The sequence below is a fragment of the Lagopus muta genome, chromosome 1, assembly GCF_023343835.1.
Source record: "Lagopus muta isolate bLagMut1 chromosome 1, bLagMut1 primary, whole genome shotgun sequence".
Taxonomy (NCBI): Eukaryota; Metazoa; Chordata; class Aves; order Galliformes; family Phasianidae; genus Lagopus; species Lagopus muta.
Window position 1 is genome coordinate 130648540 of NC_064433.1, and position 16984 is coordinate 130665523.

Genomic DNA, 16984 nt, shown 5'->3' on the forward strand with positions numbered 1-16984 from the left:
AAAAGGTAGTAGTTGGAGTCTACCGCTGCTCAGCGAAACCATTATAAAACATAATATTTGCAGTGTTATCAACTGAAAGTTGAATAAAATGATGATTCATAATTGATTCTTTCATTCAGAGGGTGGGCAAAGCAGTTTCCTAATGGCAGTCTGCATTTCTGGAGACAAACAGATGTCCCAGCAGCTGAACCAGGCATCTCTCATTTAACTGCGTGGTCTATTTAATCTGTCAAAGAATTTTGATTTTTATTTAACAAAATCAAATCATTATGCTGTGATAGGATGTTTTAACTCCAATGCAACAAGGTGTTGCCTACAGGAAAATAAATCTACAGTCAGTAAAAATACCAGCTTCAGACTAATGAGCTAGAGAACCAAGGTTTTAAGTGTTAATTAGTAAATATTTTGTTATATGTGTCTAATTTACTGTAGTAGATTAATTTATTTATTATTGCCGTAAAGCAATAATAATAGTACCCTTAGAAGCCCATACTCTTTCATAAAAAAGTAAGAGAGACTTTGCAAAGTGCCTGCAGAAGTTTGGTGTTCCTCATATCCCTTTGATTTTCAGTGCCTGTGATCACTGTCATTAATCTGACTGTCTTTGGAAAAAAACTGGACTGGACAAGATATTGAGAAAGCTATTTAAGAAAGTGATTCTGGATATAATTTACAAGTCTTTGCAATAAGTAATTAATACTTCTTTTATTTCAGGACTCAGAATTTGACCCCTTGAAGTTCACCAGTGTCATTGAGTGTGAGAATCCTAACAATGACTTAAGTAGGTTTCGAGGTTCCATGTGAGTATTTCATGTAATATCCTTTGGTATACACTCCCTTCCTCTAATACAGAACAAAATACATGCTGTTTTGGTTTGGTCTGTGTTATATAAGCTGTGTCATTGTCACTACTGAATAACCTCTCCTCTGAGGGAGGTGGTGTAGTTATTAGCTTTGATTAGGTTACACTCTAGAATCAGTTTACACTCCAGAATGAGTGTTTGAAGCAGTGTAGTTGCAGCCACTCTTCTCCCTTTCCCTCTCCCCATAGATAAAAATAAGTCAATTTGGAAGTTGTAGGAAATAGAAAAGCAGTCCAAGAGTCCAAGAGAGCCTATAAACAAGCACAATGTTTTACTCTCTTTTTATGAAGATTTGTCTGTTTGATGTTTCTTTTAATATGAGCGTCATTGAGGAAAATCAGGACGTGAAACTGATATTTGTCCAGCTATGGCAATATTCCTTTCCTCGTTCAGACCAAATAAAACAATTGGCTCATACAGTGGGCATACTTGTGCATTACCATGCAGAGTCACGTACAACCACTTAACAATTCTAAACAAACAGGGCTGCATTAACTGGGTGCTCATCCCTGGCCAATTTGTTCTGCTCAGAAACAAGTGAGAAATGTTTTAGTATGTACACAGTGCTTTCCTTCTAATGTAGCCTGGACTGTAGTGTGTGGACACACCAGCACTAGCGGTGACTTAAGAGATGCACTCTTGTGTTTTTCTAGAGTCATTAACTTCATGCAACATGAAATCCTAGGAATGTTTTGGGTTTTTTTGGTCTACAGTTTAATTAAAAGAGCTAAACAGACACTAATTCTTTTATAGAATACCATAATTTATCATCTGGATTAGGAGTGATGAGCAGTATTGAATTGCGTAAATGGTATAAGGATTGAAAATTGCTGGGGCTTAGGGAATTTTTAATAATGATGCAATTTACCAGCTCAGTCACTACTCTCAGATGTCACAAATTGTGTAGGATGTACTGTCAACTGGTGTGAATCAGGCTAGCTTTTTCAAAACTGCGTCAAGTTGTAGTGTGGGAAAATGTGTTCCTTTATTTAACAGCACAGTGCGCTACAGTACATGTAAAGATAAAAGTTTAGTATTAGACATTAGTGTGTGAGAGTGTGGAACTGTCTACATTAATAGAGAGCCTGCTGTACTCCAGAAATGACATTTCCAGATATGGAAATGGAAAGTTTGGCAGCTTATCTTTCACAATTCTTGTGTTTGAATCTCAGTTCCCAAATACTGAGCATAAGATCATAGAATGGATGGGATTGAAAGACACCTTTAAAGATCACCTAGTCCGTGGACTAGGATATCTTTCACTAGATCTGAACAGAGGTTGAATGCTATAGAAGGTACGCATAAATTTGTCTTCAGTTATGTATTTATTTATGTACTCCTTGTGAAAAAGTTCAGTATCATGTAAGCTACAGAGCTGAGTTATGTAGCAAGTAACACCACAGAATGTTCTGGAAGGCTGTTTAACAAATACACAACAAAAAGTCAAGATATCATTTGTGAATCTGACAGAAAGCATAAGACAATTTCCAGGTCTCATCAACTATGCTCCAAAACATTTACAACTGAAGGTCCACGGGACATTTGAAGGGAAGAGAGACCAACTGTCAACAAATAAACTCTCAGACTCCAAGTTTGTCAATGGAGAGGGTTTTTTTTTCCCTTCTGTTTTTGATTTTCTTCATTAGCATCATGAAATCATGGCTATATTTCATGTTAGCAAGATGAATAGTAATTAGCACATCTAAATTGAGGCACGTAATTGCTGTGTCAAAATCAGATCTTAATTCAAAATCTTACCAGTGGTGACTGCTTGAAAGACAGATTCAGATAGCTCCTAGTTGAAAGTATCTCAGCTGCAAAGAAATGCTACTAGGCTATTTAAATAAGGATGCTGTGAGCACAGTAGGTTTCTATTTTTAAAGAAGTCTATCATCTTTTCCTGTTTGAAATATAAAATATAGTTATAATGTCTACGTTGACAATTTTTTAGAGGAATAGAAATGTTTGAGTGTGCATATTGTAAGAATTCTGAACTGTGATCATTATAGATAAGCAGTGTAGCACTGACAGCTCATAGTGAGAAAAGATACGATAATACAAACCAAGAAAAATACTGCAAAATGCATTGAGACAGGCCTGGCCCTATCCTATGCCTACAAAATAGTATCATACACATTACTACATATAACTTCTTTAGTGACATTGACATGACCTGCACTGATCACACTCTGGGTGTGCAGATGAGCAGGGAGACTGCCTGTTCTTAAGTGCTTGCTTCAGTTCTTCCCTGCTGTTTCTGCACCCTTGCATATCCCAAGCGTATTTACTCTGTAAGAAATCTTCTGGGTAAAAAGAATAGTGTAAAACCTAACATGACCTCTGCCTGCTTGGGTCTAGCCAGAGTATGTACAGTATGCACGGCAAAAATTCAAAAATTCTGTACCGGCTTCCAAAAATAACAAAATTGGCCTTAAAATCTTGTTCCTACCTTTCTTATGTGTATATGTGCAAGGGAAAAGGGGAAGTCATAGTTTGCATTCCAGCTTCTCAGCTTTTCTCTGAAAGGTAAAAGGCTTTTTTGTAAGAAAAGTACAGAAACCTGTATCTAACCATTCAGTATCAAAAGATTTGCTTGGAAAGTTCCGAAGTGAATGTGGGAAGTAAAAATACTAGCAATAATAGGAATCATAGAATCATAGAATATCAAGGTTGGAAACGACCTGTAAGATCATCTAGTCCAACAATCTTCTGATTACTATTGCTATCACAAACTAAACCATATCTCGTAGCTCCTCATCCAGGCACCTCTTGAACACAGCCAGGGATGGTGACTCCACCACCTCCCTGGGCAGCCATTCCAGTGCCTGACCACTCTCTGAGAGAAAAAGTTTTTCTTCATGTCCAACCTAAACCTCCTCTGGTTCAACTTGCGGCCATTTCCCCAGGTCCTGCTTATTGCCTGGGAGAAGAGGCCAAACCCCTCCTCATCACAACCTCCCTTCAGGTAGTTGTAGAGTGCAATGCCTGCATTTCTGTTTCAAAGCTTGACCTGAGTTTGCAAAGCCAAAATAATTGAAAATCACATTACAATCTTTTAAATAAAAAAATACATTACTGTACATGTCAGTGTCTCTCTGACAAACTCTAGTGGTACAAAGTCCATGAGAGTACATTTCAGTCAACACTGAGAGTCAGGAAGGTTCTTTTCAGTGGTGACACTGAGGCCACCTTGAAGACTGCAGAGTGTTTTCTTTGTGATTCTCAAGTACTGGAAAGCAAACAGCTCCACTACTTGCTTTGTAAGAAATCTGAGACACGAGGGAAGGAAAGAAAATACTGTCTTCTGAATACAGAATTGATAGGTCACCTTGCTATTTAGCGCTGGCTAAGTTCCAAGGGAAAACGTAACAGAAGGCTGATGTGAGCTGTCCTCAGGTTGTATTTGAGTTCCCGTGTTAAACCAGGAGAGTTATTTCTACAACAGCACATTGATTTCATCCATGTTTCTTAAAGAACAGGTGATTTGGTCAACTTCATGTGGATATGAGAACATAAAAAGCAGTGCAAGGTGCCTGTGAGGATGGGCTGTGGTGAGAAGGTTCAGTGAGTGAAGGTTGGCAGGTCTTGGCACCTCAGGGTTAACTTCAGCAGGATCAGATGTGGTACAAGATAAGCAAGAACAACTATCTAATTGTATAGAACAAGCACACAAGTAATCATGCTGTCTGCAGTATGCCTATCACAGTCCACTGTTACAGTCAATAAGTGTAAAGAACCGATGAAGGCTATAAAATCATAAGCCAAAGCTATTACTTCCTAAGTACATTTGTCTTTATCAAGTCCATTTATGAAAAGAAGTCATAAGTGTGATTTGGAAACTGAATTGGGAACTCAAACTAACATCCATTTATGAGGAAGGAAGGCTAAAGCACGGTTCCATCTTGAAGAGCAAATGGCAGAATCCCAGTAATAGTGTATTTTGTGCGCTATGGATTCATTACAAAATTATTCCCCATGGTACAAGTCCAGCAAAATGTGGATAGTTCTCCATCTGGTAGTCAGTATTTGTACCTATTGACATACAGCAGCTCCCAATTTTTAAAGCTCTCTTGGCAAAAGGTGAAACAGTGAGTTACAGATATTTGCTGAACAAAACCTCTTCTCATACATGAAGCCCATGGGGAGGTTGGGCTAAGCAGAAGTTTTCTCCTTATGAAATCCACTTTTTTGTAGAAGTCACAGTTTTAAGATCGATTGCAGATTTCAGGGGACGCTATTTTAAGTATTCAAAACCAGGTAGCCATAAAGTTTGGTGTTATAACACTGTTAATTTAAGCATAACACATTGGAGTTTTCCAGGATTTCTCTTAAACTCTGAGCTTTTATTAGTTTCCTATTGCTGTTGGATTTTTTAGAATTTGGAAGTGTGATGATTATGATACTCTGCAGGGGCAGAACACATTTCAGATTGCTTTCATCTGCTCTGAGGCATTAGTATACTACTGTTAAATTACATTTTATTCATGCAGAAGAGGTCTGAAATGATTATTAGGTTTGTCTTTCTTACCTAATAAAACATTCTAACCCTATGCTTTAGTAGCTGTTATTATTGTTCAGCAGTTAATTCTCATAAGGCTGTTTTCTGCAGTTCTCAGTCAACTGAAATTTAAGTCAGTCTATACAGAGCAGACAATAAGAAGTTGTAGTGAAGATGTAGCATTGTTCCACTTTTCTCATGCACTTTGGTGCATGCAGTCATCAGAGTGCATGCCCCATTTCATCTTTCTTACACAGCGAGACACTTCTGAAAGCAATCTCCCTTATTGATGAACTCTCAGAAATTTTTTCCTTTCTTTTTCACTAAACTGACTGATATACACTATCAGTCTTTCTTAGTATCTTAGTGCCACTGTATCTGAAGCCCTGCCCTTTCCTAGTTTCCCCATGTTTCTTTGATAAAAACGTATGAACGCTGTGTAAGCATTATGCACTGCACATCTGCTCCGTGGATGGATTGGGTTTACTGTGATTGCACAAGCAGAATTTGTACATGCACGAAAAGTTTAATGCATTTTCAAAGCATAGAACTGGCTGTATAGTTGCTGTGGATTTGGCCTTCGTATCTACTGAACGTTTGTCCAGTACATTTGCATATCCCGCAGCCTAGCCAGAGCCATTGGTAGTGCTCAGCTGCACTGCTGCATGTCTGGGATTCCTGGGTAGGGATTCTCAGTTTTCAAAGTCTGCCAGACGATTGTCCCAGGAGGAAGATCTAAGGGAATATTTCACCGTCAGGTTGAGAAAACTTTCTTTTTTTTTTTTTAAACTCTGAAGATGTTTCCTTGGCTTGTTGTATTACAGAGTATGATTTAACAAGCTTAATGTTTTGACATGCTGTGCTTTGTTCTGCTTTTAAATTTTCTGCAGTGTACATAAAAGTGGAAAAAAGGATGGACTGTTCAAAGAAAATCTTTTGTTACGTGGATGTACTATTAGAAATACAGAAGAAGTTGTAGGAATTGTAATCTATGCAGGTAAAAATTGCTTTTCTGTCTGACTAAGCACACTTGCCTTTTTATAGTATCCTTAAAATACAGACAGGAATCCCTATTACATCATTTGATGCAATTGCTTTTGCAGGGCATGAGACCAAAGCTTTGTTAAATAATAATGGACCTCGCTATAAACGCAGTAAGCTTGAAAGACAGATGAATGCTGATGTCCTTTGGTGTATCCTTATACTTCTCATCATGTGTCTGTTTTCTGCCATTGGTAAGTGCTCTTTAAAAATAGAAACTTAACTATCAGACTCTCTTGAGATTCACGTGCTTAGCTTCAGCAAAAACATGTGTATCTGCAGAAACAAAATCCATATAGCTGCTTTTTGATTACATTTTCTTCCTTGAAATGATTATGTTTTAATACACAGGATTGTCTAAATGGATTCTTAGTTTCAATCAAGTGTAAGTCATTAATATCCGAGATCCAGATGCATACATTCTATCACTTCCAAAAATGACAAGTCCAAAAGAAGCCACTTTATAGGCTTATAGTGACCTCAAAATTACAGGTGGTAGAGTATAACATGCCTTAGTCAGCCAACAGATCAATTTATGACCAGAGAGTAAACATAATTAGCACAGTGCTGTTCCCCAGTACTATTTATTAACTCAAGGCTGCAGCTTTGAAACTGAAGAAATATGTAAATGTCTCAATCTTCATAAATCCAATTAGAAGATCCTCTGGACTTCCTGGAGAGTTTAAGGAAATACTGAGCTTAATACTCTTCAGGCTTTTTTTAAACTTGTTTGTAAGAAGGAAATGAGTTTCTAATTATCTGGCATCCAAAATGATTGTTAATATATTGCATATGAATTCCATATCCCTAACGTTTGTGTGTTCTCTTGTGTTTGTGTGTGAGTCATGCGTCGGAAACATTAGAATGTTTCCTAACAACCAGTGTAGTTTAATAACAGTCTTATGCCATTTTAATAAATCTCAGCATGCCTTTTTCCAGGTATTGTCAAATAGTGCTTAAAGATGAGTTTTTTCCAGCTGTGAATCAGTCCTCGTATTTGTTTCCGCTGAGTTGATGACACTTTGGTGTAGCATCTCAGTGTGAGGGAGCCCTGTCCTCGAGGTTGTGTTGAAGTGCTGCAGTACCTTAATTGAAGGCAGGCTTAATTGCAGGGAGTTCCTGCTTGCAGCTGTCTCATTCACCACCACAGGACAGGTGATGTCCCAACCAGTAGCAGCAGGCTGTGTTGCTTCATGACTACAATGGGCTGTGGGAGTGTAAATATGAATAGGTGGGCACACAGCAGGTGACACATCTGATGTCTACTCTGTCACTTCTGCTCCAAGGACAGAAACCACCAGCAGAGGGCCAAAGCAAAGTGCAGGAGGTGATAACCACGATGCACAGCTGGAAGTAAATTCGATTGAGTGATTCAAAACCAGAGCTGACTGAATCTGCACACATGCAAAACTGTGTTCTCTAAGAGTCAAATCTGATATCTTCTATCGAGACATTATAAATGGAGGAAATCTGAGTCAAGATATTTATAAAACAAGTCATGATGTAGGTCATTCTTGGTTTGGGAGTACAATCAAGAATAGAAGTACAGCCATCAGTAGGAGGATATTGGGAGTACTGAGACAAAATAATTTCCTTATTGGCTTAAATATTGCTTGTATTTTTCAGAAGTTCAGTGCTGTTTTATTGTATCAGGATGTAAAGGCAAATTTAAAATCTAGACGATTAATTTTAAAATACACTTTTGTTTCTCTTCTGTTGTTCTCTGACGCGTAATTAAAATAATATGAATACTTCTTATGGTGGTGAAATTCATCCTTGATTTTAACCTTACAAACATCAGACATCTGTTTTCAGTCTCTCCTCTATCTCTCAGAAGAAACTAGCTGCAATTCCTAGCACTCTTCTTAAAAAGGCAACCTTCTGTTTTTAACAAGAGTGTATTTTCCCAAAATAATAATATCCTTATATTTATTTAACTATCATCACGATCAATAACACAAGGTTTCTAGCAAAGCTTAATTTTTTTTCTGTTCTTAGTTCCTCAGCTTCCCTGCTGTTGGCTCTGCTGCTACTCTTAGCCTGAACTACTGTTTTACACTAGCCAGATTGCTTTATTTGGATAAAGTTTATCCAAAAAGTGAGTCGTAGATACTGTCCTTAGGACCAGACAAATGCCTTTCCTAAACCCTAAATCCTACTGGGAAAAAAAAAGTAGTTTTTTGTGAATCTCTTTCAAGTCATACTAAATAGTTGAAAACAAGTATCAATTTCCTATGTAACTCTTCTCTGAGGTCCAGTTTATATTATATACCTTTATATCTTGGAGTTACTGTTGACTTTTCTCTCTTTCAACTCTTCTGCAGGTCACGGCCTATGGGTATGGCAGTACGGTGAGAAGAAGAAACCAGTTTTTGATGTTCCAGGACCTGATGGCAAATACTTGTCTCCTGTTCTAGCTTCAGTGTATTTATTTCTGACAGCAATCATAGTTTTTCAGGTATCCAAGTTGTGCATAATGCCACCTGTATTTATGATTTTCTATGTGTGTGTGGGGTGTGTAGTACCCCTTCTACTACCGAGAAGATAATCAAACAATAGAAATGTATTTAGACACTTTAAATTTTAAATATAGAGAATGCGATAATATATAAACAGAAATCTAAATGAAAGAAAGTAAATGGTCTATTCACTGATGAAAATTGAAAATTTTTTTGAAAACAAGCACACTGATCACACAGTAAGGTCTCAGGGCTACATTGGCCTTGGAGAAGAAAAACACTTGAAAACTAACCTTCCCTAAAAGATTCAGGTGTTCTATTTTATTTTAAACAAGTAGGAAGAGATAGGATTCACCTGAAAGAAAACAGGCTGCATGCTTCATATGCACCCACTGTGAAACACATCAAAGATGTGGGGTACCACTTTGAGTATGGTATGAACAGAAGTTATATACATTTTTAACCACTTCCAGAAAATGTGGTTCTTAACTCTGTGTCAGTGTGAACAAACATCTGCAGGCTAAAACTGAGATGCAAATTAGATATTTCATGGAGTTTTGACAAACCTTAAGAAACAGCTGGAAATCTTTTCTGGAGAAGCTTCTCATATCTCTTTCTTCAGAAATTATTTTTTTTCTTCATTCATTTAATCTGCAGTGCAGATGCCAGGGCTAAAGAAATCATTCCTATGGAAAGCTTTACACATCTCATTCTGTTTTCTTGTTGCTGCTAAGGGAATTTGTAAGCAGTGTATTATTTATGCAGAATAAATTCATTCTGTTCTTCAAGTGCAGAACACATTTACAGGATTCTGACTGCACTGTCTTTTTGTTTTGCTTTGTTATGTTTTCCTGGCCAGTTCCAAGCACATCTTATTAGCCCAGAAAAGTTCAATTTCTGTCCAAGTTTTGATAATCACTCTTCCAGACATAATAATGGATTTCAGCTTTGCAATTCGTGACGTTTTCTTAATCTGATACAGCAGATAGACTGTTTTCAAATGTGCTGATAGCTTCACAGTAGACATTTAAAGTACATAGCCTCTTTGCATTCTAGACTACTGCCAAATTAGATTTTTACAAATTCAGTCTGTTTTCTCCTGATTCATTTTATTTTTCTGTGTTCTAGGTTATGATTCCAATCTCTTTGTATGTTTCCATTGAAATAGTTAAAATCTGCCAAGTGTACTTTATTCATCAAGATAAAGATTTATATGATGAAGAAACAGACTCTCAGCTGCAGTGCCGAGCTTTAAATATCACAGAAGACTTAGGTCAGGTGCAGTTTATCTTTTCAGACAAGACTGGGACACTTACTGAAAATAAGATGGTTTTCCGAAGATGCACAGTTTCTGGAATAGAGTATTCCCACGATGATAATGGTGAGCTCATGATCTTGTTTTATATCTAACTGCTGTGCTTTGGTGAAATCTGAAGTAGATTAAGAAATTGCTGTAATCTTGAAAAAGAAAGAAAAACAAAAGAAATTGCATGTATCCACTCAGTATGCTCCATAATAACTGTTTTCATGTTATTATATTTTGATGACTTTTTCAGCTAGTAAAGGCAGACTTTTCAGAATGTTCTCTAACATGGACAGTATGTTGTCAAGACAGTTAGGGCTTCAAGCTTTAGCTTCTGGTCTAGTAAAGCACTTCAGCCCATGGCTAATTTAAGCAAATTGGATAGTATCACCAATACACAACTGATTGTGTGTTTGAAGTGTACAATGCAAAGTACCAGCTTTAAGCATGCAGCCAGATTGGTCTCAGATTGAATAGCTGGAATAAGAAAACATAATAATATAACAAAACATAAAGAAGCTTACTGGCTTTTATATTCACAGGAAATGTAATCTGACCTAAGATCATATTTTATGTTACTTTTGTCAGGTTCTTTTCGGTGTTCCTGTGTGTGTGACAGGTGACTGCATTAAGGTGACTCCATTGCAATTGATAGACTATGCCCAAGTGTCAGCATTGTACACTGAAAACTCATTTTTGGTCACAAGGGAAAATGGGGATTGTCATCTCTGTGTCATCTCATCACCCTACCAAAATAATGAAGTGATTTCCTGTTTTTTGAGTTGTTTGCAGTTAGTGTCAAGCTTTTTTTCTCTGACGTTTTATTGTTACTGTTTTTTACATAACAGATTTTAATTCTTCAAATCATATTCTGTCTCTGTATCAGAAGATATCAATAGCTATAGTATTGCATTCTTAATTGCAAAAATCAGATTTCTTAGCAGAATATTTACAAATCAATGCTTTAAAATTTTTTCTTGAAAGCCATTACAGAAATTCAGCTTGCAAAAAAAGATACGGAATAAGAGAAATAATCAAAATAGACTGGCAAAATCTAAAAATGTTATAAGATTCCAAGGTGATAAATAATATTTTGAAGCTTTGGATTATGTGACAATTGTTCTTTTTTTCTCTTAAAGTAGTACTGACATTTTGCACTCTTCTTCAGGAAAACCAAGGTGTTTGGGTAGTCTTATTATGCCAGTGTTAGAGAAATAAGAATTAAAATAGAAATTTCCTGCCTCTGTACTGTAGGTAAGAAAGAAAGGAGAGTTAGTATTAAGAGCAGTTTCTGGACTCCTAGTTCTCCTCTCAGTACTGCATGTTCATCCTTTTTTTCCCTTTGCCATTGATTGTTTGCTTGTTTGTACTAATTTCAGAATGCAGGAATGATGATGGTACTGCCAACTAAAACAGTGCTGAAAGTGTATTTTTATGTGTTGAATAGCATCAGTGGAAGCTGAGCTCAGGCTCTTGAATTTGAGGCTCAACTTTCAGATCTTCTTTTTCTCAAACGTAATGCATTTAACAGAAATCTAAGTGTGTATGCTTTCATTTCACTATTTGAGGTTACAGTAAAAGCAGTTCACTACAAACAAAAGTATAAATTAAGTAGCTAAATAAGCTAAACTAATTATTTTTTTCTGTCATTCATTTCACTTACTCCTGTGTTTAGGCTATTTCTAAATTCAGTTGGTATAAAATCACAGACATAAAGGTATTTTAAAAATGATATTTTGTTTACACAAGGCATTCTAAACTTTATTTCTTCTCCTCTACAGAAAAATAGAAGTTTCTCTGTCATTTTATGCATATTTAGTGATCATTTTTACTGCTTTTGTTCCCTATAATCAAGAAATAAAAATGATTCTTCATTCAGGCTTCATTTAAGCTGTTTGCCTGTCTGATTTTCTAACCATATCTTAAATTCTCCATTGTTTAAATCTTTTTGTTTAGATAGAGTAAGATGCTTACCACAGCTCATTCTTTTACAAGAGGTGCATCAATAACATTTCATTGCTCTGTGCTTAATTGCAAATTATTTGTTAGCTGCTCTTCAGTGTTTATACTTGAGTATCTGAATTCCCCTCTGAGGTTTTGGGACATATAACTGTTGGATGCCTTCCAGCTTCCCTCCTGAGACTTTACTGAAGACTTCATGAGTTAGGAAATTCTAAACATTTTGATTTGGTAGGTGATATGGCACTGCCATATATGCAAGAAAACCTAATAAAATGCATCTACCTTTTCTCATCCACTTCAGTGGTCATCTGGATCTTTCCTTATCTGAATGTTATTCAGGCATAGTGATTTGTTACTTGGAATCAAACTCTTCTTTCAGTCTTTCAAATGAAGGTTTGTATTTAAAATTTTCCTACATAGATCAAGATACAAAAGCTGAAGATAACAAGTCATTTTCTACTGTAAAACAGATTATGGAAATACACTTGTCCAGAGCTCTCTGGCTTAAGTTTGTTATTCTGCTGTGGCTGGGTAGCAGTGCCTGTTATTACAGTTGCTTGACCCTTCCCATGATAAGATCCTTTTTTCAGCTATGGATAGTTTTACAAACCTTTTAACTATTTGGTTAAAGTTTCCCATGCCAGATGTCTGCCTCAGGCATGAAGTCTGGGGGAGTAATTTCAGTCAGTACAGTTCCGTTCAGCCATATCCAGGAGCAAAGCTAAGATGCAATGCGTTTTTTCCCATGCTAAGAAGTTCTAGCAAATTTTACTCCAAAGTTTTGTAGAGTCCCTATATTCTGAAGTTCAGCTATGCATACACAGTAAGGGGGAAACTCGTACCTAGAGTGACAGATTGAGGTCTAAAATTTCCATGCTTTGGAACTTTAATTTTCTGCTGAAGTATGGGGTTTTTTTGCATAATCTAGGTCTGCTATATATCTGTTAATTACTCAATCAGCAGATTGTGCATAGTCTTCACAAGTTTTATGCGTGTTGCGCTGTAAGCTTTTCTCCCTAAAATTTGTTCAGTTATGATCAGTTATGCCGTTCTTTTCTGTCCTGCAGGCATTGTTATCCTGCAATTGTCATCATCCTATCTGAGTTTTTGCCACTAATGTGTCAAGCGATATGTGACACTCATGATGTATAGCTTCTTCATTCCTCTTTTTCCTACCCCTATATGCACAGCATGCAATTTGTGTGGGTGTGGGGATTCCTTAAAACGTGTACACTGTGCTGTGTTTTTGATTGAACAAATTGACATTTGGGGAAGCATGTCTTTTCTTCTTTATTTGAGTGGTGGCAGGGTCCTCATTTTCTCTGGAATTTTTTTTCCACAGTATCATATTAATTTACCATGTAAAAGGTGAGCCTGATGATTATGGAGAAGTGTTCTGTTTTGTAACAAAAGCAGGCATATTAACTGTGGTTTTCATTACAGAAACTCTTGTGGACCTCACGCAGGGCTGAAGTAATTAAATGTTTCTAAAAGAAAACACAAAATCCTGAAAAAGACAATACATTTTCTAGGCAGTGTAGAGAGCAAGCAGCAGTTTGTAATTTGCTGGAGAAGACATTTTCTTGCAGAATTCTGTATTGGCTCTAAGTTTCTTACAGTGCTAGTGGCACTATGCCTGGGAATATTGCATTGTTTTAGTCTAGACAAGAGGTGACAAAAATATGAATAATAGAGACCAATAAATTCCACCAGTATGGGACAGAATCTCCTAGCCAACTGGAGGTAGTACAGACTATTACTCATGGTACTTCTATGTGAGAGCTTAGCACCAAAGAGGATCCAAAAACAGTTGTGAAAGCTGTGAGGGAAGGTGTGAGTATGCTTAGCAACTGTTCCATGATGCAAGCTCTATCAAATATACATCACTGTTGAGTGCACCTGTAGCAGTCTGGTATAGATTATGCAAAGGTTAGGATTAAACTAATCAGCGAGCCTTCTGGACACAGTGTTGACAGAGGTGGGATTTTTGTTACCTACTTGAGATATTTATGTGGAAAATAGTCACCTAGTAATTTCACAGTTAATAGTTCATCAAATTTGTTTTACACACCTGTGTTTATTGTCTGTTAGATGACTGTTTCTCTGTGGTTTAGAATTCCAAATACAGATGAAAAGAATTCCCATCGCATATCTAGATTACATGTTCTCTTAAATCAATTTAGTTCTTGAATTAGAGTGAGTTAATTAAGAGCAGGATATATATATCATGGACTTTCCAAGTGGAAGAATGAGTGCCTCATTCATAAATGTCCTCAGCATTTATAGAGTACCCGTTGGCACTATGCTCTGGTTAAATCCCAGGAATTGATGGAGTTACATCTATCTTAAAGACAGCACCTTGTTGTGAGTTGCTTTCACAGTCAGTGATGCTATAAAGGAGTGCCACATCACACCAAAAAAATAAAAGTTCTTCTAATCAGTATTTCCTCATAGCCCAAAAGAATGTAGGCACAAAAAAACAAAGACTTATTGTCCTATATGTAAAACTGCATTGCCATACCACAGCTTTTCCTTTCAAGCTAGTAGCCAGCTTCTAACAGTTCTAGAAATTGGACATGCCCCAAATCTATCTGCTGGTTCCAGGGAGAGTAGGTGCCCAAAAGCTGACTGTGCTTGTGAAAGTCGTTATATGATTTAGCTACAACCAGATGCTCTTGGCCTGACATTTGTCCTAGATATTTTCCAAATGCTAAATGAATTGCCTGTTGTCTGTGGGGTGTGATCTCTGTTTTTCTAGTTTTAGCCACCCATTGTACGGAACTTCTGACAACACACAAGTTGAACCTCCATGAATGCAACCACACAAATCTGAAAAAACTAAATATTTTCATTCTTTGCATTTTTTCTCTTTCCTTCCAATGACTGAAAAAAACTCTAGAGAACCGAATAGAAGGATAATTTTATGGTAGTGAAGGCAAACGGTGAAAACCCAGTGATTTTTCCTTGGCTAGCCAAGTTTCTTAGTCACTGAATTCGAGAAAGAAAGAGTTCTCTTCCACACTCTATGTTTTCATGCTAAAGATTGGCCAGCAACTACTTTTCACTGGAAAGTGCATTATATGGAAAAAATCTTTTTCTTAGTTTGAGGGACTGTATTGTGGTGAAACTTTGTTGTTCATTTTGTACATAACCAAAAGACATAGCCACATCAGAAAATTGAATTGAATTGAAAATTGAATTTACTAAACAAAAAAAAAAAAAAAAAAGCATAAAAATGGGTAAAACCTTTTCCCTAAATATGGCTGGTTCTTCCAGAGGGACGGCTCATCTGCCTTTCTTTTCCATCTGAAATCTTCAGAAATCAGGAGGGTCCTTTTAGCTTTTCTCCAGAAAGATCGAAGCAATCAACAGAACAGGCACTCTGTATAGCTTGTTTGTAGTTTCTCTTTACATTTATTATTACTTTCTGAAGAAAAATTATTGGAGGATGTGGACAGAAGCAGGAGATGTAGAACTGAATACTCTGGGAGTGTTGTATTTTGAACTCCTAAACAATAACTAATGATGGAGAGATTAGAGACAGGTAATAATTTCCTCTGAGCGTGTGTGCGTGAGTATAGGTATGCCTGCACTCAAAACTGCTCTGGAAAATCTCTAGGTGGATAGGAAGAATCTCCATTTCTAAGTGGAGTAAGGAGTTCATGATGAAAGACTTCAATGTATTCTTTTCATACCCACGCAGTTGCCAAGAGTAGAGGGGATGGAAACTCTTCATGTTTTATAGTCTCAGGACTTGTTTTTATGGGGAAGCTTTGGCAAAGTAAGTTATGTTAGCACAGTCATACAAATTTTTTGCATGCTAGCTGCTTGTCTGAGGGTTTTTTTAGATACTGGAGAGAACTTCAAAGTGAAATAAGCTTGCACTCATAAAATCATTAGGAAATAACATAGTGTGAAGGCATCTAGTCTTACTTCATGATAACTCAGTAGCATTCTTATCCAAATGACTGGGGATACATGGTGTTACTCCATAGGAAAATCAGGACCCGTACACTGGCAGCTGAATTAGTCTGGTTTAAGGGGTCTGCAGTTTTATTCTGCCCAGAACAGATTATTTTATGGTTTCCTGATCACATTTCTCTACTTAGTTAAGCATTTGTCTGCGTGGCAGTGATGCTTCCATCAGCCTCTAAGATGGATGCCTCATAGCAGAACATAGCATGGAAGATAACTTACGAAACAACTGAAGAAGATAATTGAAAAATAAAAAATAAAAGAGTTTTTAACACAGAAATAATAAAAGAGTATCTTAAAATACTTTCCAGAAGCTATAGGAATTTTAGTGACAGCTTACTGCTGTCTTCTGAAAGATGGAGAGTCCATGGAATAAGTATTAATTATCCTTTCTTCTTCGTGCTGTAAATACCAAGTGAACAAGAGGACAGTTACGTTAGACTTCCATGCATTGCATTGCTGTGTTTTGCAAAGTGTTTATGTCTCTGCCTTTAATAAATAACTCTCTATCAGACAAAAGATCAAGGCTGCAAATTTTCAGTGCTGAAGCTGAAAAGCATCTTACAACAATGTCTTTCAGGTTATAATATTCGTAGGGAAAGGTTCTGAATTTGAGAGGGCTGAGTGGGTGGAGAGAACAGAATGTTCCCAAAGAAGCACGCTTCGCACAGTTAAAGCATTATGAACCTTAGCCATAACATAACAATCACACTGTGTTTCATTATTTCTTCAAACTTCTTAGTTTTTGTTGCATAATATGTTAAGACTGCACTCAAGAAAATGTTAGAAGGTGCTGTGGCCTTTTTTTTTTATACATTTGATATAAAATGGAAATAATACCCTTTATATCAAGCGAGCTACATTTGACTTGCTTAAATGAGAT

General features: G+C 36.8%; 1 protein-coding gene across 2 annotated transcripts in view; it reads left to right on the forward strand.

Moving 5' to 3' along the window:
* ATP10A (ATPase phospholipid transporting 10A (putative)) overlaps positions 1–16984 on the forward strand; it is a 109087-nt gene that overhangs the window by 61573 nt on the left and 30530 nt on the right. For both annotated transcript variants that reach the window (XM_048954202.1, XM_048954212.1), the window contains exons 3-7: positions 715–800; positions 6252–6358; positions 6465–6596; positions 8727–8860; positions 9990–10242. In XM_048954202.1, the coding sequence (XP_048810159.1) occupies positions 715–800; positions 6252–6358; positions 6465–6596; positions 8727–8860; positions 9990–10242 (712 nt within the window). The remainder of the gene's footprint in view (positions 1–714; positions 801–6251; positions 6359–6464; positions 6597–8726; positions 8861–9989; positions 10243–16984) is intronic.